The sequence below is a fragment of the Porites lutea genome, chromosome 6 (assembly GCF_958299795.1).
Source record: "Porites lutea chromosome 6, jaPorLute2.1, whole genome shotgun sequence".
Lineage (NCBI taxonomy): Eukaryota > Metazoa > Cnidaria > Anthozoa > Scleractinia > Poritidae > Porites > Porites lutea.
The window spans coordinates 14,259,945-14,284,620 of NC_133206.1; the positions used below are offsets into that span (position 1 = coordinate 14,259,945).

Genomic DNA, 24,676 nt, shown 5'->3' on the forward strand with positions numbered 1-24,676 from the left:
CTACTTGCATGAAGCCAAAATCCTAAAGTTGTTAAAGTCAGGGCTCAAAACGAGCAAATTTTAGCTCGCTCATGGCTCGTTTCTGACCAAACAAAATATAGAAAATATTTATCTTAAGGAAATAGCCAATTTAGTCAAGAATGTTGCCTGGTACTTACAGATGTAGAAGTCTGTGTTTATTTTATTTTAGTTAACTGCTTAGTGGTATTCACAATGTTGTAGAAAGGCTCATCTGTATTTTCTGAATTTTTGATTGCAAACAGCTAAAATATTTTATGATGCAATGGTTTTTTTAATCTCCCGAATAAATGCAAATAGATTTATTTTTCTAGTTATTTATTTAAAAGCTGTGCACTTGGCCAGTGAAAATGAGCGGTCAACTGAAAGTTTCTCTAGACATATGGTCATTTTGGCTGGACATTGTCCATTGACCAGCTGTTATTTTGAGCCCTGTAATGTACCTTTGAGACAACTTAGTTTGGACAGGGTCAGAGTGGTTATACCTTTTCAATCAGACTTAATGTCTTGTCTGTGGTTGAAAATGCGGAAATCACATCCCTAAAACCTTGCTTGGGAGTCTAAAATGCTGGGTTAAATTACATAAAAAAAATGCAAAGCATTATGTGCCTGCAATCTTCATGGGGGAGCTATAGTGTAGTGACCTTTCTTTGGAGTAGATTGATTCATGGAAAGAAATGAAGGATAAAAAAGCATGGTATGAGGCAAAACAAATGTCACAAGACCAAGCAATTAACTTTGCCTACGATTTTTATCCATTTGGCAAGTCATTATTAATTTTCCTTGCCAAACCTAAAATTTGGCCTGCCATTTGCTATTGGCAGGCTGCTATTTTGATTTTTCCTTGTTTATTGCTGCTCCTCCTGATATGCTAAATTGTGAACAATGTGTTAATGACATTTGCTGTTTTAATAGAAAACATTGTCAGCATGAATGCAGCACAAAGTGAAACGCCATTTGGAAGCAAAGTGCGAAAGGGAATGTTCCGCACTGTCAGCCAGTTGTATAAGGTAACTAAATTTCTTCCATGCATTTAAAAATTTCACAGAGGCATTTTATATCCTTTTGTGGCTTCTTAATATCATCATCTTCTTCTTTTGTGCATCTCTAGGAACAACTTTCAAAACTCATGTTGGTCCTGAACAACACCAACCCTAACTTTGTCCGATGTATCATTCCAAATCATGAAAAGAGAGTAAGTATAAGATTTACCATGTTAACCCTTATCGTCGAACATAGAGGTTGTGAGAAAAAGAGAAATGATCAATAGTTGTCATTGTAAGACAAGGAGATGTGCAGTACTATTACATAACCGTTCAAGCCCCAATATCCACATAAAAATTCTCCACACAGATGTCCATACATTTCTTAAAGAATTAGTTGAGAGAATTTGTTTAAAGATCAAAGCATTCTGCTTTTGATGATCATTTCATTAATTCTCATAACCTATGATTATATATAGATGCTGTTGGGAGAAAATTGATGTTGGTTACACTTGGGGCATTTTGATGGTCAGGTATTGACCAATAAAAAAATACCATAAATTATTTTATTCTGTAACAATTTGCCATCAGACATAACAAAGGATTGTGTACTGTCAGGGAGGTTCCAACATAAACTGCAGCACTGTTGTTTTTATATTTGATGTTTGCCGCCTTTCATAACCAGTTTCTTCTACTAACTGTTTTTAAAGTTACTGAATTTGGATTGCCAAACAAAACTTGTTTTCAACATCATTATAATTTATTAACCTAATGTATTGGTATTTTTTTTTTTTCTCCAAAAGGCCGGTAAAATCAGTGCTCACCTAGTGCTGGACCAGTTGAGGTGCAATGGTGTATTGGAGGGTATCAGAATTTGCCGACAGGGCTTTCCCAACAGGATGCTTTTCCAGGAATTCAAACAGAGGTGAAAGTCTATGTTCCAGAATTATTGTAAAGATGGTGATTGTTATGTAGGCATCAGAACAGTTGGAATAACAATTTACTTACTTATCGCACAGTCAATTCCAATGTACTTACTTCGTGCACAGTCAGTTCCAATATACTTGTTGCACAGTCAATTCCAATTTACTTATTGCAGGGTCAATTCCAATTTACTTATTGCACAGTCAATTCCAATTTACTTATTGCACAGTCAATTCCAATTTACTTATTGCAGGGTCAATTCCTATGCACTTATTGCACAGTCAATTCCAATTTACTTATTGCACAGTCAATTCCAATTTACTTATTGCAGGGTCAATTCCAATGCAATTATTGCACAGTCAATTCCAATTTACTTATTGCAGGGTCAATTCCAATGCACTTATTGCACAGTCAATTCCAATTTACTTATTGCAGGGTCAATTCCAATGCACTTATTGCACAGTCAATTCCAATTTACTTATTGCAGGGTCAATTCCAATGCACTTATTGCACAGTCAATTCCAATTTACTTATTGCAGGGTCAATTCCAATGCACTTATTGCACAGTCAGTTCCAATTTACTGATTGCGGGGTCAATTCCAATTACTTATTGCACAGTCAATTCCAATTTACTTATTGCAGGGTCAATTCCAATGCACTTATGGCACAGTCAATTCCAATTTACTTATTGCACAGTCAATTCCAATTTACTGATTGCACAGTCAATTCCAATTTACTTACTTATTGCACAGTCAATTCCAATTATTTTACTTACTTATTGCACAGTCATTCCAATCATGCCCATTCCTTCTAGCTATTTGTTGGGCATTTGTCATAATTACTGTGAATTCTCTTAACGCAGCATTTTGTTATCCAAAGTTTGCCAAGGGTGTGGTTTTTTATCACTGTTGACCTTCACGTTTTCTAAAACTTTTAAAAAGTAGAATAGATGCATGGTTGGTTGCTGTTCTCTCCAAATTTATATCGTTTTACATTGCCTATGCTCACACTTGCTAAACGGTTATCGTTATTTCTTACACTTTATAATTTGAAATTGTTTGTGTGGCAAGGTGTGGGATCTTTCACAGTTAGAATGAAATACCTAGATGGTTACAACATGGGAATTTCAATAAGAAAGCATATTGTGAGTTTGTGTTGACACTCTGCCATATCACACCTTTCGCATTTGGTTCTGGTCTTTGAATTGCTGACTTCTCTTGCTAGGTATGAACTGTTGACACCCAATGTTATCCCAAAAGGATTCATGGATGGAAGAAAGGCCTGCCAGAAAATGGTATGTGTACTATAACATACTCTACTATAGTACGTTAGCATTATAACTTAATGCGTCTTACTTCAGTCAATAGGCTGATTTAGCAACAGAACGGGAATGTCTGTTGACGACTGTGCGCGCAAATCAAACAACTGGATTGACTAATGGCAGAGCGGCAAATTGGGTATCAAAAGTCGAGTTTAGTCCTTTCTGCGCGCTTACCCGTCGTCAAATGACGTTCCCGTCCTGTTGCTAAATCAGCCTAATATAATCTGTCACGCCTCTTTGTAAAGGCACCACGGTCTTGTGCTTAAGGAATCACTTAACTATAGATACCTGTTTGTATCCTAATCTTGTGGTAGAGAATTGGCTGTTTACGGAGTGAACTTTAAGTTTTATCTACCCTTTGTTTCTCATACCAAAGGTTTTTTTTATTTTTATGGGATGGAGGAAAACAGGGCTTTAAGTGTCTGCTGTTTGCTTACTTTCCAACAGTTGGAAGTTCTAGAACTGGACACAAATTCTTACCGCATTGGGCAGTCAAAGATTTTCTTTAGAGCTGGTGTTCTGGCGCATTTGGAAGAAGAACGTGACCTCAAACTGACAGAGATCATCACAATTTTTCAAGCTTTCTGCCGTGGCAACATTGCACGAAAGCACTACAACAAGAGAGTGCAACAGTTGAGTGCCATCCGCGTTATCCAGAGGAACTGCCTGAGCTACCTTAAACTTCGCAACTGGCAGTGGTGGAGACTCTTCACCAAGGTCAAGCCTCTTCTGAACGTGACAAGGACAGATGAGGCTTTGCGCGAGGCATTGGATCTGAAGAAGGCTAATGAAGAGAAGCTTGAAAAGACAGAACAGGCTTTTGTGGAGATGGAGAAGAACTTCCGCCAGACTTCAGAGGAAAAGTCCATTCTGCAAGAGCAGCTTGATCGAGAACGGGACGCTTTCCAGGAGGCTGATGACATGCGTCAGAGATTGCAGACCAGAAAGCAAGAACTGGAGGAGTTACTGAATGATCAGATGGAGCGATTCGATGAAGAAGAAGAGAAGGTTATAAATCTAACGGAGGAGAAGAAGAAACTTTTGAAAGACATTCAGGACTTGGAGGATAGGTATGTACACCGTTGTGGCAGTGATTTTGTAAGGAGAAATTTGATGCAGGTCACCACTGGGGCTTAAAGAGTTGGCCATAGTAAAAACTAGCTATGGTATGTAAGTCTGTTGGATACCCTCGATTTCGAAAGTATGTATCGCTTTAGGGGATCCTTGTAGCCGCTCTTCTAGTATCCTTTGAGCATGGGATGAAGATTGAGTGCTTGCAACTGCGTCTCAGGATTTTAAATTTCTATATTGAAAAAGTCAGTACAAATTACTCGCAATGCCTGTCTTGATGAAGATGTCCAACCGTGGAGCTCTCAAGAAATTATCACAATATCTACAGTTTCCTCTTAAATCAAGGCTCCAACAATTTAAAGTCAAGCTATCGATGTTTTAGTTTAAAGTAGCCATGTGATTGGTGTTTGACCTACAGGATATGGAAAAAAAGTTCCCCCCCCCCCCCCTTCCAACCAACTTCACAACTCTCTTACGGAAAGCTTGCTCGCAGGCAATTCTGTTAGTGCAGCCTTTTAACGACTTACAAGTACTTTTTCCTCGTTTATAGCTTAGAAGAAGAGGAATCAGCCCGTCAGAAACTTCAACTGGAAAAAGTCAGTATTGAAGCAAAACTAAAGAAACAGGAAGAAGACTTAACATTAGTGGAGGACTCAAATTCAAAGGTTTGACCCTTTTTGAATTGTACTAGTTTCATACTCAATCAACACTGACAAGTGGTGTCCCGGAGCAATCGCACCACCAGACATAACCTGCGGGAATCCCGAGAACACGTATGAGAAGTCGGCAAGGATCAACCGCGATAGTGTAATTCTCTGTTTGTAATAATTGATTCAGGCTCTGTTCGCAGAAGAAAGCTATACGTTATAGATCAGCATGTGTAGATGAATAGAATCTATGTGACTACCGCCAGTGAAGAGTAATAACCAGCTCTTTCAAGCACTATTGTTGACCAAGTTTCTGACGACACGTTTAAAATTATTTATAACTTCTTTCCCTTGCCTCTGTGCAACACCAAAATAAAAAAGCCATCAAGATCTCCTTTTATTCCCGGGATCTCAGTATTTCGCAGGAACAGGAGTAAAACGCATGGTTTGTTGCATATTTGGTCATGTCTCTATTCATTTGGTTACTAATTATTGGAAGGATATATAGACAAACTCCAACGTGACCTGCAAATTCTTCTATTTCTCCACAGTCAAGCATGCAATTGGAAAGAAACTCTAGCAGCTTTTCGCAAGTCCATTAGGGCTATTCTTCCACGCTTAATTGTACTATAAGTTGATAAGATCACACTGTCTTGGGGGTTGATACTTGAATGTCTAGTAACAAAGCTTTTTTCTCTGTTGTAGCTCACCAAAGAGAAGAAATCTCTGGAAGATAAACTGCAGGAAACAAGCCAGCAACTTGCAGATGAAGAGGAGAAAGCGAAAAGCCTGGCCAAGACGAAAGCCAAAAATGAGGCTCTTATTGCAGATCTTGAGGAACGTCTGAGAAATTCAGAACGAGTAAGTCTGAATTACTTCTGCTGAAAACGGAATATAAACAAAAGAACAAGATAATAAGCAGGCTTCTTTGATCAGTAACGAAATAGCAAACACGAGAGGCATTTTTTCCAACCTTTATACAAGTGCTGTTCAATTAATAGGTTACTGGGTGAAGTTATGACATTTCAGTTGAGACTGATTGGACAAAGCCGATGCTTCGATACCAGTGCCTCAAAATTTGATGTTCCCGTTCATTCTATCCAACACATGTCCCGCAGTTCTAATATGTCAATTTCACTTCCATTTTTACACGACAATCCGCGGTCTCTTTTCAGTTCAGCGTAATACGGAAAACCGTATAAAGCTAAAACTTTCTCGCGCACTGTTTAGTGGTTTACTTAATTCCCGTTTTTCATGTAACCATGTTCTCACCAGCAGCATAGCTTTTACCATCTAACACGCATTTTTTTGCGCAGACCACCCACAATCCGTGGAATTTCTCTGTCGAACGATTACCACTTGAAACAACTCACTTTACATTGATAAAACCCCAGTCTCGTTCCCGGGGTCCTCGACGAGTAAGAGAGGACCCTGGGAAATAGGTTGGATTAGACCAAAGTTTTACATTTCGTGACAACTTGTTTGTCATTTTGGCGATTTGTTTGTTTGTTTATTTTTTACTTTCTTGACTGATTGATGATAAATAATACATATTTGTTTGATGTTAGGCTTGTCAGGAGCTGGAGAAAATCCGCCGCAAATTGGAGGCCGAGTTGGCCGATGTTCATCACCAGCTTGCAGAAGCCAAGCAAACGGTAAGTGGAAAAACCCGAAAATAAGCTGATAATTAACCACGCAGCAACCCTTGAGCGGGAAATTTCCTTCAATATACTGACGTGGGTCTGTACTTTTAATGTTTTAAAGATACAAGACCTGGAAGCCACCATTCACAAGAAAGATATGGAGCTGAACGACTTGAATGCTAGGTAAGGTGTTTCTGTTACGGCTTAATGTCTTCTTGCTAGCGCTTGCGGATTGATGCATGAGATGACATTTTGTTTCTCTGTAACTGACTGATTGGAGTAAAAACGCTATTTTTAGGGCTGACGAGGAAGCAGCAAAAAGAAGCGATCTTGAGAAAGTCAAACGAGAAATGGAAAACCAGATTGAGGAATTAAGAGAGGACTTGGAAGCGGAGAAAAGCGCCAGGGGAAAGGCTGAGAAACAGCGCAGGGAACTTGGAGAGGTAATATCACCTTAGAGCATCTGTCATCCCTGCTGAGACAATAAGCTCATTTGATTAAGAGGCAAAGCACCAACTGTGCTTGACGTTTTGGACGTTTTCTTGTCGATGTTCTATCGATCCCGTCCTGTCTCTGCACAAGTGTACTGGGACAAGACGAGATCGATTTTGGGATCGTGTACCAGAAGTTTGAAGTGAATTGGAATATATGAAATGAATCATATTTTGAACTGCGGTTAAATTGAACATGATTCCCGGTCAAGGTTGATTTTTCCAGGTTCAACCTCTTAGGTTGTTCATTCTACTGTGCGGATCATGTTCACTTTCAGAAATTTGAAGTGTAAGTGTTTCAACAGTGAGAGCATTTGCCTATCACTTTGCCTTGGTTTGCAAACCTGGTTTTTGTCTCAGATGTAAACATGCGCTTCACTATGTCCACTAGTGCAACTAATACGGACATTCATTTCGAGTCCCAAAGGTTCCTGTTTTAGAAAGTGATTCTCTTTAGTTATTTCTTAATTAATGAATTATCTGTTTCTATAACTTGACTGTAGAATCTATAGAGAGAAATAAAATTGACCACTACTATCTAAAGTGATCCCTGTGTTGTTGCAGTCGATCGTCTACTTACAGGCTGCTCTTTAATACGAGCAGTTCTCTGTTTGGTTTGAAGGATTACAATAGTCATCACAAGTCCATCCTTTATAGTACCGACACTACTGCAGTGCGGACTCTAGGTTTTTTTCCTTTCACTCTTTATAGTGGCCAAACAAAACAAAATCACAAAGAAATTCAAATTTCTTTTTGTAAAATCCGGAGAAGTAGATAGTACCGTGCGAAAGGTCTGCTAGCGAGGTTTTATTGGAATGGGCTAACACCATAACATTTTGTTCACATGTTCAAAAGTTAGGATAACAGATCATCTCACCCCAACTGAAAGGCAAAGAGTCAGAGCCACAATATCTACTTTCCAATTCTCCAAACTGATCTCCATGCATTTCCTTAAGGAGTAAGTTGCGACAATTTGGTAAATGATTAACGCATTTTCCCTTTGTTGATCATTTGATTAATTCTCATAACCTCTTTTAATTGTGTTTTGATACGGTTGGGGGAAAATTGACATTGATCACCCCTAAAATGTTTGACTGACTTGAGGTCTGACTGTGTTATCAAACGTTTTTCTAAAGGAACTGGAGACCCTGAAGACGGAGCTGGAAGAATCAATCGACACCACAACCGCCGCCCAGGACATGAGAAACAAACGAGAGTCTGAGCTGGCTGCTCTGAAAAAGAGCGTTGAAGAAGAAACGGCCGCCCATGAGGCTGCCATGGGACAGCTTCGTCAGAAACACGCCCAACTTGTGGAGGAATTGAACGAGCAACTGGAAACAACTAAGAAGGTACCAAGATTCCAAAAGAGATGAGACGTGTGTCGTCAGGTTACCATGGTAGCAAAATGTCTGGTTCTCAACAATCTTTGTTGAGAGAGGCGGCCATTTGCGTTGATTGTCGAACGCTGGAAAAAAGTATCTGTACGGGCTACCGTTTTGTTCCTAAGTGCAGTTATGCAGAGGAAAGTCATACATGTCCATTTTTTGCTTTAAATCTGCCATGTTTGGAGGACCACGAGTTTTTGAGATCCAGAAATTTTGCTTCTATGGCAACGTGACGTAGCGACTTCTCCTTTCTATTGTATAATATATGAACAGTTCATTAAGACCTCAATTGCCATCCACTCAGCATCTTCTCAGTTTTTGTCCACCCTTGCTTTCTTTTGGTAATGTTTTCTGTGTCAGTTTTTAACGGCTATTTTTATATTGCACTTAACTTGATGCCTAGTTGCTAACGACTTACCCTGGGTACCAGAGGTTTTTTCTCGTTTACGACCTGATGCTCCGGTCTTGGCCGAAGGCCGACAGATTGTTGGCTGAAAGCCGAATCCTCAAGAGACTTGACCGAAACCCGAAACCGCGCGTGAAAAGTCTGGACACCTAGGTTACTACCGACTGAACTTGGGTAAAAGATGTGACACAGCTTGGGTGCGTACCAATTACATGGGAAAACCGAAAAATCTGGTTGAAAAATCAAATGGTTTGCGCCACACCGTTTGGGAGGCTTCCGAATCTATGGGCTGTGTTTTAATGCAATGCAATTTTTCTTTTCAGTCCGTTCAGGTGATTTAGATATACTTTATAGCTATCGTTCTCCCACCACATCATATTTTATAGTTTTATATTCATTGACCAAATTTCCACCTGCCTGGTTTTTGTAAATGGTGAGCACCCCTTGTTAAACTTTGGCCTGCTCTAGTCATGTTTTTAGGGTAGTTTTTGACGTTCTCTTTCCTGTGCTTTAGGGTAAAGCCCAACTTGAGAAGGCCAAAGCGCATCTTGAGGAAAGCAATTCCGAACTAAAATCCGAGGTGCAAGAGCTGAGTAGCCGCAAGACAGAAGGTGAACGTAAATTGAAAGTTTTAGAGAATCAAATCGCGGAAGCAAACGCCCGGCTCACAGATGACGAGCATCAAGTAGCGGAGCTGTCCAGCGTCAAAGTCAAAATGCAGAAAGAGTTAGAGTCAGCCAATTCTCAACTGGAAGAAGTCGAGTCCAAATGTTCAGCTGCAGAAAGGGCAAAAGCTTCACTGGAGTCACAGCTGGCCGAAACACAGGTAATTCTTGCCTAAAATACAGCGAGTTAGGTTAGTCAGATCCCTCGTGTAGTCTGAGTCCTTTATGATAAACATTCAAAGTATAATGACAGTTTCTTTAACTCGATAAGTTGTGTGTTTGAAATTGAACCAATGTGTTATGCACGGGAAACGTCAGCTGTTGAAGTTAAAGATTCCGACCACATTGCACACTATTGTTTTCATCACTTTGGAAGTAAATAGTCGTCCTAATGCTTCTCAGAAAAGATCTCCCACGCAGGCGTTTTTGTCTTGTCACGTAACGCTTGAACCTAAGGAGGGTTGCGTGACGAGACAAAAACGGAGACTATTCTTCAAAGGTCACTGTAACACAGTGAATCTCTCTTCACTTCTGGTATTTTTTCTTTTTGTATTTATTTTCTAGGAATCTTTAGCAGACGAAACCCACCAGAAACTTTCCCTGAGCAACAAACTCAAAGAAAGCGAGTCTGAAATAAGTCGACTGCAAGATCAACTCGATGATGAAGAAGATGCAAAGATAGCGCTGCAGAAGAACCTCTCCGCCGCGCAAACGCAGGTGGGTGATTGCTTTTCCTATTTTGCTCTTTACTTTAACGCAGTTGGGTGGGTGGGTGGCATCTTACCACAGGTGGGTGACTGCATTTCGTATTTTGCTTGTTGCTTTAACGCAGGTGGGTGGGTGGGTGGCATTTTACCGCAAGTGGGTGATTGCTTTTCGTGTTTTGCTTTTTTGTTTTACACAACTGTTCTTCCGCTATGCTTCCTTCACGACGGTAAAATCTGTGGATCAGGAAAGAAAAAGAGTAAAGAGACTTAAATATGAGCTCCCAATAAAGTCGATTATCCTCTTGATCACTTTCACATGACTTGTTTACCTGCTTCACCATGCGATTGACCTACTGCAGAGAGATTTCCACCTAAGTGAGGTGTGTGTGCCTTGTGAAGCGTATCTGGATGGGAGATTTGGCCCCTTTAGCTATTTTTGCACCTTTACCTGTCTGGTTCCGGTGGAGCGCGGAAGGAAAAGTCGCGTCCAAGCCACGAGAGGAAGGGAGAGACCATTTCATCTCTCCCTCTTCTCGGCTTTGCCGATCGTTTTCGCTTTGCCACGAATTTTTGCGAAAATCCCCACTACGCAAGCTTTGATCACCTTGAAGGCTGAGATACTTTGTGGTTTGATTTGATCAAAGCTGAAACAGAGTTCTGCTTCAGAGCGGGGTGTAGCTTTGTGAGTTGTACTTAATCATTCCTAATGGAGGACTAAAACTTGCCTTTTTTTTCTTGACAGTTGGCTGAACTTAAGAAAATGGCTGATGAGCGCTCTGCTCTACTCGAAGAAGCTGAGCAGGCCAGGAAGAAAATGTCACGTGACATGGAAACGCTCCAAGGACGAGTAGATGAACTTAGCGCCAACAACAGCAAGCTTGAAAAGACCAGAAAAAGGCTTCAAAATGAGGTATGTTAGTCTTTTAGTTGCCCTCTTTGCCTTACTAAACAACTTGTACAGTATGAGTACAGAATGTGCACGGTTATTTTCAAAGTGGCGTAATTTGAAATACTGCTGGTCGTGAGAGAGTTGAGGTTGTTATGGCTTTTTTTAGTCAGTTGGCCTTTTCAAATACTAGTTCCAGGTGTGAAGGATTCTGTAATATGTTTAATGACAATAGGCCTTTTCTGAGATCCAAAAGCCAATACTTTCAAAACGAGGCTAAGTCCAAAACCTTTCTTGTGAAATGGGTTTTATTTGTATGAGAGTTAAAGTCTTGCACTGAGCCTCGCTTTAAAACAGAGGCTTGCGGCGACTCGAGAATGGCCCATTTGCTGATGGTTTGTTTTCGCGGTCGACGGCAACAGTAAAGAAAATTGCCAAAACGCAGTGTTAATTTTCCCCTTTGCACTTGTTTTTCTGCACTCTCTCACTGTCGCCTATAGTGCTTTTCCTTTCTAGACTTTTGCCTCTGACCTTTAGTGAAATACTATCTTTTCGATCTCTTTAAACAGGTCGACGATGTGCAACTGAATTTGGAAAAAGAAAGAGCGCAAGTTAGTGCACTGGAGAAGAAGCAAAAGAAATTCGATCAGGTATGTAAATAAATCGCACCTCACCCTTTTCGTGGCCGTTATTTTGATCGCTGTTCTTTCCACCGATTGGCTAGCACATTGTTTTGTTACGAAATCCTGAGGATTTTGGAGCGGTAGGCTGGTCAGATTTCGATTGCTGGCCAGACCAATACCCGAGGCCTTGAGATAACTGTGGAGAGGGTACTGCCCTTGTATCACATCTGCAAATAGTGAGACCTTAAAGTCTTCCGTCAAAACCCCATACTGTCACTTACGGCTTATGGTGCATGTTGTTATGTCATAAGTTACTCCGTTAAAAGCAGATTCTGTTATCATTTACGGGTGTTGTTTTGTTTGTTTACTTCAGTTGCTTGCCGAAGAAAAAGCCATATCGGAGAAAAACGCCATGGACAGAGACAATGCTGAACGCGATGCTAGACAGAACGAGACCAAGGTTTGTTTTACAGTATTAATACGAAGACGTTTTGTGAGTTACGAGACGCGTTCAAACATCTTTCGATGGAAACTCCTGAGATAAAATTCATTGTCTTTATCTATCGACGATTTCTGACCACAAGATATAGTACCTGAGCTTCATATTAAAGACCTTAAGATTCTACGAGGACGACAACTGGGAGAACTTCTCAATACTAACCAGTGCACACGCGTCAGGGCCAGCGTCATTGGCGGGAAAACGCGATAGCCGTCGTCGTTCTACTACGAGTTTTAACGAGAATGTCGTATATGTTGGGAATTTTTTCATTTGGCGATCGGGAGAGGGCTTAACCTCCTCCAATAAATAATCGTGCTAACCTTTGTGATGAAAACAAACAAAAAAAAAACGCCAAAATCTTCTGGTGAAATTTTGTGTAAAGGTCTCAATCAAGTCTTCAAAAAGTTGTAATTAACGTGAACGAGTTACTTCTTAGAAGGCGGTTTTCCTTGATCTCTTTAAAAAGGGATGTTTAATGCTAGGAAAATATCAATGCTGGTTTTTTTTTTTTTTTTTGCCTTCGTAGGTCATCTCTCTTTCCCATGAACTTGAAGAGCTTCAAGAAAAACTTGCAGAGTCCGAGCGTCTCCGTAAGGCCGCACAGAACGAATTGGAGGCCATGATGGAGAGTAAGGACGACTTTGGCAAGAACGTCCACGAACTGGAGAAGGCAAAGCGATCGCTCGAGGCACAACTAGAGGAAAAGAAACAGAATATAGAAGAGCTGGAGGATGAATTGCAAATCACAGAGGATGCTAAGCTCAGAATGGAAGTCAACATGCAGGCGGCTAAGACTCAGTTTGAACGAGAGCTGGCGGCTAGAGATGAACAGAATGAAGAGAAGAGGAAAGCTCTGCTCAAACAGGTGAGAGGACTCGCTAGTCATTCCTGAGATTAGTTACGTTTAAGGGTGAAAACAGTGTTAAGAGAGTGAGTAAGAACATACAAATGAATACTAGTGACTACAGTTGGCAACACCCGTTTAGTGTTGGCGTCCATTACGACAGACAAAGGGGCTCTAACTGTGACCTTTTGAGGAAGCTTTGGTCAGTGTAAGCTCAGTGCTGGACAGTTCTTGAGCACACAGTTTCAAAAAAGTATTACAGTGTATATATAAACAAAAACATGAAACTGTGTGCTCAAGAACTATCCGGCACTGAGCTTACTAACCAAAGCTTTTTTAGCTTTCTACACAATGAATTTTTTTAAGACTCGAATTTTGACTTTAGTCACTTCGCAGACTGAAGGGTTAAAGACAGTAGATAAATCAGTATTAACAGTCAGTGATTGCTCAAAGTGGCGATTTTCTTATTCCGCAGCTTCGTGAACTTGAAAGCGAGCTGGACGAAGAGCGCAAAGCCCGTGTGAACGCTGTTACTCTAAAAAAGAAGATCGAAACAGACATGAAAGATCTGGAGGAACAACTCGAGGCAGCCAACCGCGTCAAGGAGGACGGACTCCGACAGTTGAAGAAATATCAACAGCAAGTGAAGGATATCCAGCGCGATTTGGACGAGGCACGGCAGGCGCGAGACGAGATATCCGAGCAAGCAAAGGAGAACGAGAGGAAAGCCAAACAACTGGAGGCGGACTACGTACAAATGCAGGAGGTGAGCGAACAGTTCAAGGGAAGTGAGTCACTTGGCTTACACTGAGGCTATTTAACAATAATTTCTTCGGCCTCGTGGGCTATTGAGTCTGAGGCCGTGAGGGCGAGAGGAATAATTATGTTAGTAAAACCCAACTAGTTGGTCAAAAATGCTCCACTTTCGAGAACGGCGCAGCGTGGCTTCGCGCTGTCACAGAAATCGCGCCGAAATCACCGTTCTAATGTGTGAACAGAAGCCCTGTCTGGTGGGGTTTTCATGGCGGCGCAAATTAGCTATCCAGTATAGTGTGAACATAGCCTGTGAAGCAGGGGAGGGGATGGGTAAATGTCTTTGAGTAGTTGGAACAGGGGAGGGGATGGGTAAATGTCTTTGAGTAGTTGGAACAGGGGAGGGGATGGGTAAATGTCTTTGAGTAGTTGGAACAGGGGAGGGGATGGGTAAATGTCTTTGAGTAGTTGGAACAGGGGAGGAGATGGGTAAATGTCTTTGAGTAGTTGGAACAGGGGAGGGGGTGGATAAAGGTCTTAAGATAGTTGAAACAGGGGAGGGGATGGGTAACAGTCTTTGAGTAGTTGGAACAGAGGAGGGGATGGATAAAGGTCTTTGGATTGTTGAAACAGGGGAGGGGATGTGTCTTTGGACAGTTGAAACAGGGGAGGGGATGGATAAAGGTCTTTGGATATTTGGAACAGGGGAGGGGATGAATAAAGGTCTTAAGATAGTTGAAACAGGGGAGGGGATGGATAAAGGTCTTTGGATATTTGGCACAGGGGAGGGGATGAATAAAGGTCTTAAGATAGTTGAAACAGGGGAGGGGATGGATGAAGGTCTTTGGATAGTTGAAACAGGGGAGGTGACGGATAGAGGTCTTTGGATAGTTGCTATAGGAAATTCAAGGTCCATGATAAGTCAGTGAATTTTATTCTGAGGAAAAAACAAGGTGAAATTAAATCGCTACTGATTTAGTACGATTTGTGGCTGAAAGAGGTATCTCTAATTCATTTCACTGTGATCTCAAGTAAATCTTTCGTTAATGAAAGAGGCTAACTGTCTCTTTCAAGGTAGGTAAAAACTTAATATTCATAAGGAACGGGAAAGGGAAAATGTTTCTCACAGTCAGGGAAATCGGTTTATTTTTATCAGGGAAAAGGCAGGGGAAAATAAGGAATTTTGAAAACTGGTGTCTGTGGCCGACAACCATGGTTGTTTTTCTAAGACCACTGTTTGTTGCCTACTGCTGAAACTCTCGTGATGCTCTACTGTCTTTAGGAGATAAAACAATCGAAAACTTTTTACTTAACAAAGTCTCCCCTGAATGATCTTGACGCCATGTTATAGCAGAAGCTTGTTCTTAAAATTTTTAATAATTGTTTTGTTCTCTGTAAATTACTTACTCCTTGTTGGCCCTGCATTTTGTAGGACCTCGCTGCCGCAGAAAGAGCCAGAAAGAGCTTGGAAGCCGAGAGAGACGAACTGGCCGAGGAACTATCAAGTTCAGCTCATTTGAAGTAAGATCAGCTTGTTGTCAACTCTTTTAAACATAATATTGATTCATTCATTCATTTACTTTCATTTATTTATACAATAACATCTCATTTAAGACTTAATGGACTAGCCACCCACGCAGACGGTCTTCTGACTCGTCACGCAATCCTCCCCGACGAAGAGGTACAACGCATGACGAAGCCTTAAGAACGTTTGCGTTTGGGGCCATTAATGCCGGGACCTTTTGAATACAAGTTAAAAAGTAGAGATAACAATAATGAGGTTCCCCAATAGGGTTCTTCAATCCCGTAATCCCGACCCAAAATTTCGTGCAATCCCGTAATCTCTAGGGTTATTTTTGGCATCCCTCTCCCAATCCTACTTTGAATTCCGAATCTCGTCCCGATTTTGTTTCAAATCCCGAATCCCGAGCTTCAAATGAGAGAAATCCCGGATCCCGAAAAACCTATTGGGGACCCTCGATGATTGACGTAGTGCTGAAATGTATGGATGTCTTACAGTGCGCTTGAAGAGAATTGCTGATGGGGGCCTGCTTTTGAATTTTAGGGGTTTAGCTGCCGACGAGAAGCGTAGACTAGATAGTCGCATTGCTCAATTGGAAGAGGAAGTCGAAGAAGAAAGAACTCAGAATGAGCTTCTGGTGGAGAAGTACAAGAGGGCTAACATGCAGGTACATTGATACAGCGAAACAAAAAGAGGAATTTTTTCATTAGTTTGCCAACTGAGCATTCTTTGTTAGCCTGAAAAAACAGCCGACATTTCTCGACGTCACCACTAGTTTTCCCGCGAAATGACGTCTGAAAAATGAGCGCAGAAATTCTATACTGATGACGCGTCACTACCCAGATCTCGGTAGTGCTTCTGATTGGTTGAAAATTTGCTTCAACCAATCAGAAGCACTACCCAGATCTTGGAAGTGTTACGTCACAAGTATGGCATTCCTGTGCTCGTTTCTCAGACGTCATTTCTTGGGAAAACCAGTGGTGTCAATGTCGGCTGTTTTTTCAGGCTAGTTCTCTTCGGGTTATTTGACACTTTTCTTTAGTTTTTCATCATCCTTTCTTCTCTCTCTTTTTGGCTTTTTTGCCATATTTTTGAATAGATGGAGACAATGCAGTCAGACCTGAACAGCGAACGGTCAGCGCTTCAAAAGATGGAGAGTGCAAAGCTCACGCTAGAAAAACAGGTACAGTTTGTACGAAAGTTGAGAAAAACTATAAAATAAATAAGATCCTCTCACCAGAGGAAATTTTTCCTCCAATATTTGTATAGCTATTTGAATTTTTTGGGTCGAAAGATGACTTTAGAACGAACGGTTTCCGCGTGCTTTTAAATGCTGTGTACGCATGCGTAGTATACCGGCATCCCGTAAACCCCCTCCACACGTATCCAGATATTTTTCAATCCGCAACTTTTTCTTTCCGGATACGCCTTCCGTCCACACGTATCCGGTGAATCCAGCATACGAACCTGCAACGTTTTGAATGCGCTCTCCAGGGTGGACACTAGACCCGGATATTTGTTTATCCGGTGACGTAACAAGATCGAGCCCGGTTCTTTACCGTGAATACTGTATTCAAGATGGCCACCTCGACGCATACTCTGTTGCCAATATTCCCAGAGGGGTCTTGGTACTAGAGTGAATCCGGATACGTGTGGGTTACGTAAGTTTTTGTCCGTTCAAAAGTTTGTCCTGGCCTGTGTAAATGAGCTGCTAAGATGGCGTCCAGGTTTAAAAATGTTGCTTGTGAAGATGGCAGGGCACTTTCAAACAGAAGCTGTAGAAAAACCTGAAGACACAAAAGAGCACCATTTCTTACAGAAAAAAGGATTCTAACGATTTTTGTCGAAAAATCCAGAAAATTGTGAACTGTAATTTGTAGGCTGTAAAGTTGTCATTGCATGGAGTTCTCGATGAAATTAACAACAAGTCAGAAGTCGTGATTGTAGGCGTAACTTGTCACTCATGATATTGATAGGTATAAATCAAATAGTATACTCGTAAAAATGGACGAAATAATTTCACCTACGTCGTTTCAAAGTCCGAAGGCGCGCCAATTAAGATCCTAATTTTAACTCGTCACTCGTCACTATTTGTTTACACATACTTATATTATTATAATAATGTGTTTATGTACAGTTCTTGTAGTTCGTTTGCATGTTGATGTTGATTGGCGTGCTGTACCCTTAATTTCTGGTTCTGGAATCTTGTTTTCTTTACAGTTTTTGTTTTTGTTTTGTGTTTTGTTATCACTTCCGTAATGTTAACAGCCTTTTTTCTGTCACTAGAACAAAGACATGAAGGCCAAACTTTCGGAGCTTGAAAGCCAAGCGAAGACAATGAACAAAAGGGTTGTACAAGCACTGGAAAGCAAACTCGCCACACTGCAAGATCAGTTGGATGCCGAAGCTAAGTGAGTGAAAGCAGAAGCTTGTAACCTTGAACGGGGTTGTAGGCGAATCTTTGTTTACATTTTTTGCCTCATTAACATATGCTTATCACTATCTGATGACGCTAATAAAATATAAAGTCTGAATATTGAAAGGGCGTAACAGTTTTAGTTATCTCTGAAAATTTGAGCCCAATACACCTAATGGTTTCGGAGAAAAAAGTCGTTGTCTTGTGTTTCTCGACAAAACGTGAAATTAGGCACTTGCACGTTGTAGTCGTGCAGCGACGGCAAAGAAGTGTACAAAAAAGCGTGATGCACGTGCAAAGTTGTTGTTTTACCAATCTAAACCTTTTGCTTTTTTGCCGTTCTCGTTGCCGTCGTCGTCGTCGTTTTTCATGCGCTCTATTGTCGTGCCCTGCCAGTCGGCAGTCTTAACGCCTTGAGTTGTGACTCTGTTTACAGTTTCCGGGTTCTCACCTCCATTTGCGATCGTGGTGTTAATCATAATATTATAATGGGCAGAATTTTCCGAGTTTTCCTTGTTTTTGATAAGTAACATTCTAATTGACTCTTGTAAGTAAGAGTTTGATTATCCCTAGACACCTTAAGCTATCAACCTTCTCTTTCTCAGTTAGTGCTGTTTAGTCGTCGCTAAAGTCCTTTTTGGTGATTTTGTTATCATTTATTTTTTCCCCGGTGAATTTATCGTTCCCGGCGTTTTTCAGGGAGCGTGCAATGTTGGCCAAGAATAACCGCAAGTTAGAGAAGAAATACAAAGAGGCACTCTTGCAAGGAGAGGAGGAAAGACGCCATGCCGACCAGTACAAGGAACAGGTATCATTACTGCATTTTACAGGCCTTGTTTAACTGTCGTCCTTCTGTAGGCGAGGATCTTCTGTTTTTATTTACTATCCCAACGTGGAACGCATTGGCATGTCTTGCAAAATAAGATTTTTAACTCAGTTTTCCCCCACAATATTTTGCGAAGTAAATAGAAAGTGAACCTTTTTCTGATGGGTCCACTTCTAATTTAGGAAACTGTTGAACTGACATTGGTTAATTCTCTTATTAGATGGATAAAGTGAACGCTCGTGTCAAGACTCTGAAGCGTTCTGTAGATGAAGCAGAAGAAGAGAACACTCGACTTAATTCTTCGAAACGCAAAATCCAGCGAGAGCTGGATGACTACATCGAGGCGAACGAGGAACTGAGCCGCGAAGTTCAAAATCTCAGAAACAGGCTTAGGTAATAATTTAACTCTTTTCTGATATACACTTGTGTACTGTTGAACTGGAATGGTTATTTGCCAGCAACGAATACGCTGAGATGAAAGTGTTTCTCAGTCAAAATTTTTTGTGAAAGGTTTGAACCCAGGAGTCATTTCAAAAGTAGGTTGAGTTTGATCGTCCGGGTGAACGTAGTCCTGAATAGGACTGTTGTTGTTGACAGTGACTGACGTTTCGACAACCTGTGCGGTAGTCATCTTCAGAGTCAAAGTGAGTTGTCAACTCGTGAATGAGGGCTCATCTTCGGTGTACGAACCTGTGAAACTCACGAGTGACGTAAAGCAAAGGAAACAGCAAAGTGGACACAGTAAAACCTAGGAAAACAAAAGGTGCAAAACAAAGAAAAAGTTCACAGGTTAGAGTGGTTTTCGTTTGAGTGTCGTAAAACCAAAACCAAAGTAATTACTCTGGCCAATCACAGGACACAGACAATACATTGAACCAATCAAAACTCGAAGTAATTACATGTGGCTGACGCAAAGCGCGGGAAAATGCATGCGAGCGCGTCACAATTGGCTTTGGTTTTACTTCTGATTAGATGAAAAGGTGGCGCGAATCTTTTAAGCCAATCGCATCGTGTAGAAAGTGCAAAACCAATTACTTTTCGACACTCAAATGAAAACCGCTCTACACCGAGGTAAACCCCGAATTGGGTAACCAGTAGTGACCTTGAAGGTGTGGAACTAAGTCAAATGCCGTGAACTACCGCTTTTAAGCCCTGGGTTTATACACCTTCGTGAAAGGTGTTAGTGGGGCTTATAAGCAGAGCTGGAGAGAAAGAGTGCTTCGAAAACAAGTTATAGCAGTGCTGATCCAAATACTTCAGTTCGCATTTACTTGTTTTAAGCTTTAAAACATCACAATTAATCGAATTCAGGGGGGGAAGGGGCTTATATCCTGTGGGGGGCTTTTAATCGGATGTATTTTTTTGTTTACAGGTTGATGATCCTATTACTGATCGGCGGGGGCTTATAGTTGGCGGGGGGGAGGGGAGGGGGGACTTATAAGCGGCAATTCACGGTAGCCTGTTGCCGGTAGCCGGTTGACTTTCTCAATATTTGTGAACAATATCCAGAGTTTTGAACGATCGCAGTGATCATATTCGCCCAAAGTATCGCCCAAATATCCACCTGCAAATTCTCCAGATTGAATTCTATTCATTTCTTGCCAGAATTAGATGAGAATGTCATAACAGGTCAAAGCATTTTGGTGATCATTTTATTAATTATTCTCCGTACATTTTCTTTTGGTTATGTATTGTTATTGTTAAAAGAAAACCGATGTTGGCCACTCTTGGGAGTGATATTACATTATGAAAACAAAAGCTTTACTTAGAGCTTCGTATGAAAACTGCTTTGTAGTGCGCAGGCTCGATTACCAGCCGCTGCACGAGAAATGAGCCCGCGCTTCTCCCCCGATCAAGCCTATGTGGTTTGGAAGTTTCTCATTTGTTTTCATGAATTTTCAGGGGCCGTGGCGCTCCCAGCGGACGTAGTGGTTTCACCACTCCTCCTGAACCCAGAAGAAAAACAACTCGAGGAGATAGGCCGGCCGATGCAGGGGATGACGCCACACCTGAAGCTGATGCTGAACCTTAGATTCGCCGACGAACTCACCCAGCAACAATTACAGTCACCACTGTGTTATCTGAGTTTACTTCGCTTTTCATTTCTAGTGTCTTAAGTATGTCTTTCTTTGATTAAAGAGATTTTCTCCTGTTATTAAAATGTAGGGCATATTAGTTAGCTTTTTTTTACAATGAAATTATTCTTGAGGCCTGTATCAGCTAGTCTGACGAGTCACACACGAGGTCCCAGTTGCAACACTTTTAAAATCTGAGTTTGAAACGTCTTTCCAGCTTAAGTACTTCCGATTATTATTCTTCTTTGTCAATCGTTTTCATCTTAACAAGTAGCTTTTTTATTTAGTCTAATAACAAAGAAATTGAAAGTCAACTTAAAACTTATTTTCATTGGAAAGATATAAAAAATATATAATTACCTGTTTAGCAGACGAGAAGACACTAACAGAAGGCTTAAAAAGTGAAAGGTGACCGTTGAATTAGTTAGCAGATGTGCTGGGACTATCAGTCTATATTAACGTTAATTTAAGGGATTGGATTAAAGGTTTTTGGGGTAGAACATCTTCAAATCCTCAAGTTTACAATGTAATAGAGTATAGTTAGTTTTACATCAAAAGGTTGCGTACGGAGTTTTGATATGTACAGTCTTGGAGGAAAAATGGCTTCTTGTTGCTTTCGTCGTGTAACAATTTTGCGTGTGCGGTCTTCCGTGATTTTGTTTTTGGCCGGGAGAAGCTGTTACGTTATGTTACGTGACGTGACGTCTTTTCTCAGTGCTGTTCTCCAATAAAGGAAGGGAAAGAAAGTCAACTGTATTGAAAAATAATAGACTTTTAAATGCGAGCATTTGTATCTGCGACAAAATGTTCGTCAGTTAGGTAACTCAGAGGAATTTAGCCACCCCCCCCCCCCCCCCTGGAAAAAAAGAAACTGAGGTCTAGCTTTTTGTAGAATAGGCTTTTTTGATCTCCGAGATAAACTTCATAAAGTACTGGTAATTTCTATTTTATAACTACCGACGTATGGTGATTAAAGTAAATTTTGTTGAGTTGGTAGTGTCTCCAGATCTTATGCACGCCATGAAAGTAGCGCATAGCAGGTTTTCTGAATCTTACGGTCGTATTGCATAAATCAAGTCTGGTATTGTTGGATACTCTGTGTTTGGTTTGATACCATTGTTTTTTAACCTTCCGGTTGCTACGGAGGAAAAAGCAGTCGGAGAGCATCAGCGGGGATAGCTCTCAATCCTAGGGATCACCTGTCCCACTTGCCAGATAGGAGCTCTCTCGCAGCTCGGTCAGCTGGATGTATCCCATCCCTAGCGTTTCGTAATTTCGAGCTTGGGCTACCTGTGGTGAAACCAACAATCGTGCATTTCTTTGGCCACCTTGTACGCGTGCTTGTGATTTAGTAGATATGGTGAATAATGGTAATCAAGTTTATTCCTTCGTACTGGATTTTTCTAAGGCATTTGATCGAGTATCACACCAAAGCTTACTCTATAAGCTAAGCCATTATGGTATAAATGGTAGAACGGTGTCCTGGATTGGGATGTTTCTGACCCAGAGAAAACAGAAACTATCCTTGGAGGAAGTTGCATCTAATCGGTGTGATGTAGTGTCCGGTGTCCCACAAGGTACTGTACTGTGACCGCTGCTTTTCCTGATCATACATTAATGGCTTTTCTTCATGCATTTCCTCTACTGACAATAGGGTCATTTGCGGACGATTGTTCCGTGAATCATGCTATAACTGGTCGTATGGAGAACCAAATCCTTCGGGATGACTACAAAAAAAACTAAAATGCTCTATCCAAGTGGGAAAGGGACTGGCCAATGTCATTTAACATAGAAAAATGCCAAACAATCTGCTTCTCTACAAAAAAGAATGTTGGACCATATATTCTTAATGGTCATACATTGGATGGGGACCACCAACATTCATATTTAGGCTTGAAATGGGCAAGTCATGTTGCGCCAGTTTTCTCAAGTGCTAAGCAGATCTTGGCGTTATCAGGAGGAATTTTAGACATACAGTCGCTTCCCGGTAACTCGAACCCTCTATAACTCGAACCTCCCGCTAACTCGAAGCAATTTTCAGTTCCCTTAAGATCTTTTGCTTTATAATGTTACCCTCGATAACTCGAACCTTTTTCTATTTCCCTTGAAGGTTCGAATTATCGGGATTCGACTGCATGTACCTCCATACAATGTACATCTAAACTTCACTGTAGCGTAGTAAGACCTATACTAGGATCGGGGGGGGGGGGGGGGTACTCAACAAACTTTTACGCAGGGAGGCTCCGCCCCGAGTTGCAACCCCTTACCCTTTTATAGACAATTTTTCACGAAATAGGTACCCCTTTCACATACCTTCTTAGAATCCCTTTTAACTGCTATAAAATTTATCTGTTAGCCCTTTGAGCCCTTTCACAGACCCAAATGACAGATTTCCCTACCCTTTCGTATACTTCAAAGAGTAAAATCCCCACCCTTTAATATACCTGAAGTCTGAAAAAGGTATCCCTTTCGGGCGGAGCCTTCCCGTATAGGCCAGGAAGTACCCCCCCCCCAAGACTAGAATGTGCTAGTTCCGTATGGTATCCTTATCTTCGGAAAGTCCAACGTTCTACTCCTAGATGTTATGCATCTTTGATAATTACTCAAGACAGCCCGGTATTGTAATCAACATGCTGGAGAACCTTGAATGGCCATCTCATGAAGGTAAACGGAAGCTCTATCGATTGACTATATTTCATCATATTGTCAACAGAGAGTTTACACTGAGAGACATAACTCTATGTTGTTTCTGAGACCTCACTCCATTTGTAACCAGCATGCAAATAGTTTCTTCCAATGGTCTTGTAGTGAATATTAAGAGTAATGACATTTTGAGACCGCCTTTCGCGACTATCTTATTAAGCAATAGCCTCCGAACGGCAGACGTTTCTCCTCGTTCATCGCCGCTGTGCGGCGATGAACGAGGAGAAACGTCTATCGTTCGCGGGCTAATTAAGCAAGGAGGACAAGGAAGTGGTTTTAATTTTTAATAATAATGTTTTATATAGAATTTATTACAATGTTATTTTGAGTGAAACTGATGCGATGCAGTGATTCTGTTTTATCAGTCAATATAAAGTCGATGTTAGCCTGTTCCAGGCTCCGAGATAGTGGTGAAAAGTCGTTCAGTAAAAAGAAATTTGCTCGTTTCAATACGTCCGCACTATACTATCTAGGAGCCTGGCACAGGCTAAGTCGATGTAGAAATAGAGTTAGCCGTGGCGGATCCAGGAGAGGGGCCCGGGGGCCCGGCCCCCCCCCGTTAATTTGTAAGCCAAACTGAGGCCCGAGGGGCCGAAAAAAATTTTTTGGGAGACCGGGGGCGCTTTCCCCGCCATTTAGGAAAAAAACCCCGGAAATTTCGGTGGAAGCAAAAGTGGAATTTCCGATTGGTAAAAAGTTGTTCCATTTGGTCGTAAACCCCGGTACGTGGCGGTGCCCCACCCTGGACCTGGAACTGGTACAAACTACGAGAAACGTGAATGGAACACGACATTCCGTTCGGAAATTCCAACCGGGAAAACGGAACCACCTTTTTAGATTTTCCACTTTTTCTGGGAATTTTCCAGTGGGACGAACCGACGAAACGTGTTCCATTTACGGCCGAACCGGAAATTTTGACTAAATGGAAAGCGCCCCGGGCCACCCCTTATCTAAGGGTCTGGATCACTGGGCCCCCACCTTATATCTCAAGGTCTGGATCCAGGGCTGGTTAGAAAGCTCAAACACAGTAAGATCTTTATTAAAAGAGATCTGAAGAGGAAAGGTTCCTTACCTCCATTTTATAGCCAATTCCATACCAGGAGGGACGAAAAGATGGTCTGACGCGTAGGACAGAAAGGGAGATCTGGAGTTTCAAGAAAGTGAAATTGTATGATGCAGAGGCCGCTTTTTCCCGGTATTTGGCAGATGGATCTCTTTTACCTTCCCCTCCCTCTTTAGTTTTTTTCCGGCACCCCACATCCCATAAC

The 24,676-nt window shown here is 41.4% G+C and overlaps 1 protein-coding gene across 1 annotated transcript in view; it reads left to right on the top strand.

Moving 5' to 3' along the window:
* Positions 1-21,694, top strand: part of LOC140940650 (uncharacterized) — a 36,706-nt gene extending 15,012 nt beyond the window's left edge. Inside the window, exons 17-41 of the mRNA XM_073389641.1 lie at positions 934-1,028; positions 1,130-1,213; positions 1,805-1,926; positions 3,150-3,219; positions 3,694-4,316; positions 4,868-4,982; positions 5,670-5,825; positions 6,533-6,619; positions 6,729-6,790; positions 6,906-7,050; positions 8,235-8,447; positions 9,404-9,715; positions 10,119-10,271; positions 11,004-11,171; positions 11,717-11,797; positions 12,144-12,230; positions 12,796-13,134; positions 13,589-13,879; positions 15,299-15,387; positions 15,932-16,055; positions 16,488-16,571; positions 17,675-17,799; positions 18,504-18,612; positions 18,851-19,023; positions 20,533-21,694. Coding sequence (XP_073245742.1) covers positions 934-1,028; positions 1,130-1,213; positions 1,805-1,926; positions 3,150-3,219; positions 3,694-4,316; positions 4,868-4,982; positions 5,670-5,825; positions 6,533-6,619; positions 6,729-6,790; positions 6,906-7,050; positions 8,235-8,447; positions 9,404-9,715; positions 10,119-10,271; positions 11,004-11,171; positions 11,717-11,797; positions 12,144-12,230; positions 12,796-13,134; positions 13,589-13,879; positions 15,299-15,387; positions 15,932-16,055; positions 16,488-16,571; positions 17,675-17,799; positions 18,504-18,612; positions 18,851-19,023; positions 20,533-20,662 — 4,037 coding nt within the window. The 3' untranslated portion in view covers positions 20,663-21,694. The remainder of the gene's footprint in view (positions 1-933; positions 1,029-1,129; positions 1,214-1,804; positions 1,927-3,149; positions 3,220-3,693; positions 4,317-4,867; positions 4,983-5,669; positions 5,826-6,532; positions 6,620-6,728; positions 6,791-6,905; positions 7,051-8,234; positions 8,448-9,403; positions 9,716-10,118; positions 10,272-11,003; positions 11,172-11,716; positions 11,798-12,143; positions 12,231-12,795; positions 13,135-13,588; positions 13,880-15,298; positions 15,388-15,931; positions 16,056-16,487; positions 16,572-17,674; positions 17,800-18,503; positions 18,613-18,850; positions 19,024-20,532) is intronic.
* Positions 21,695-24,676: the final 2,982 nt, after the last annotated feature.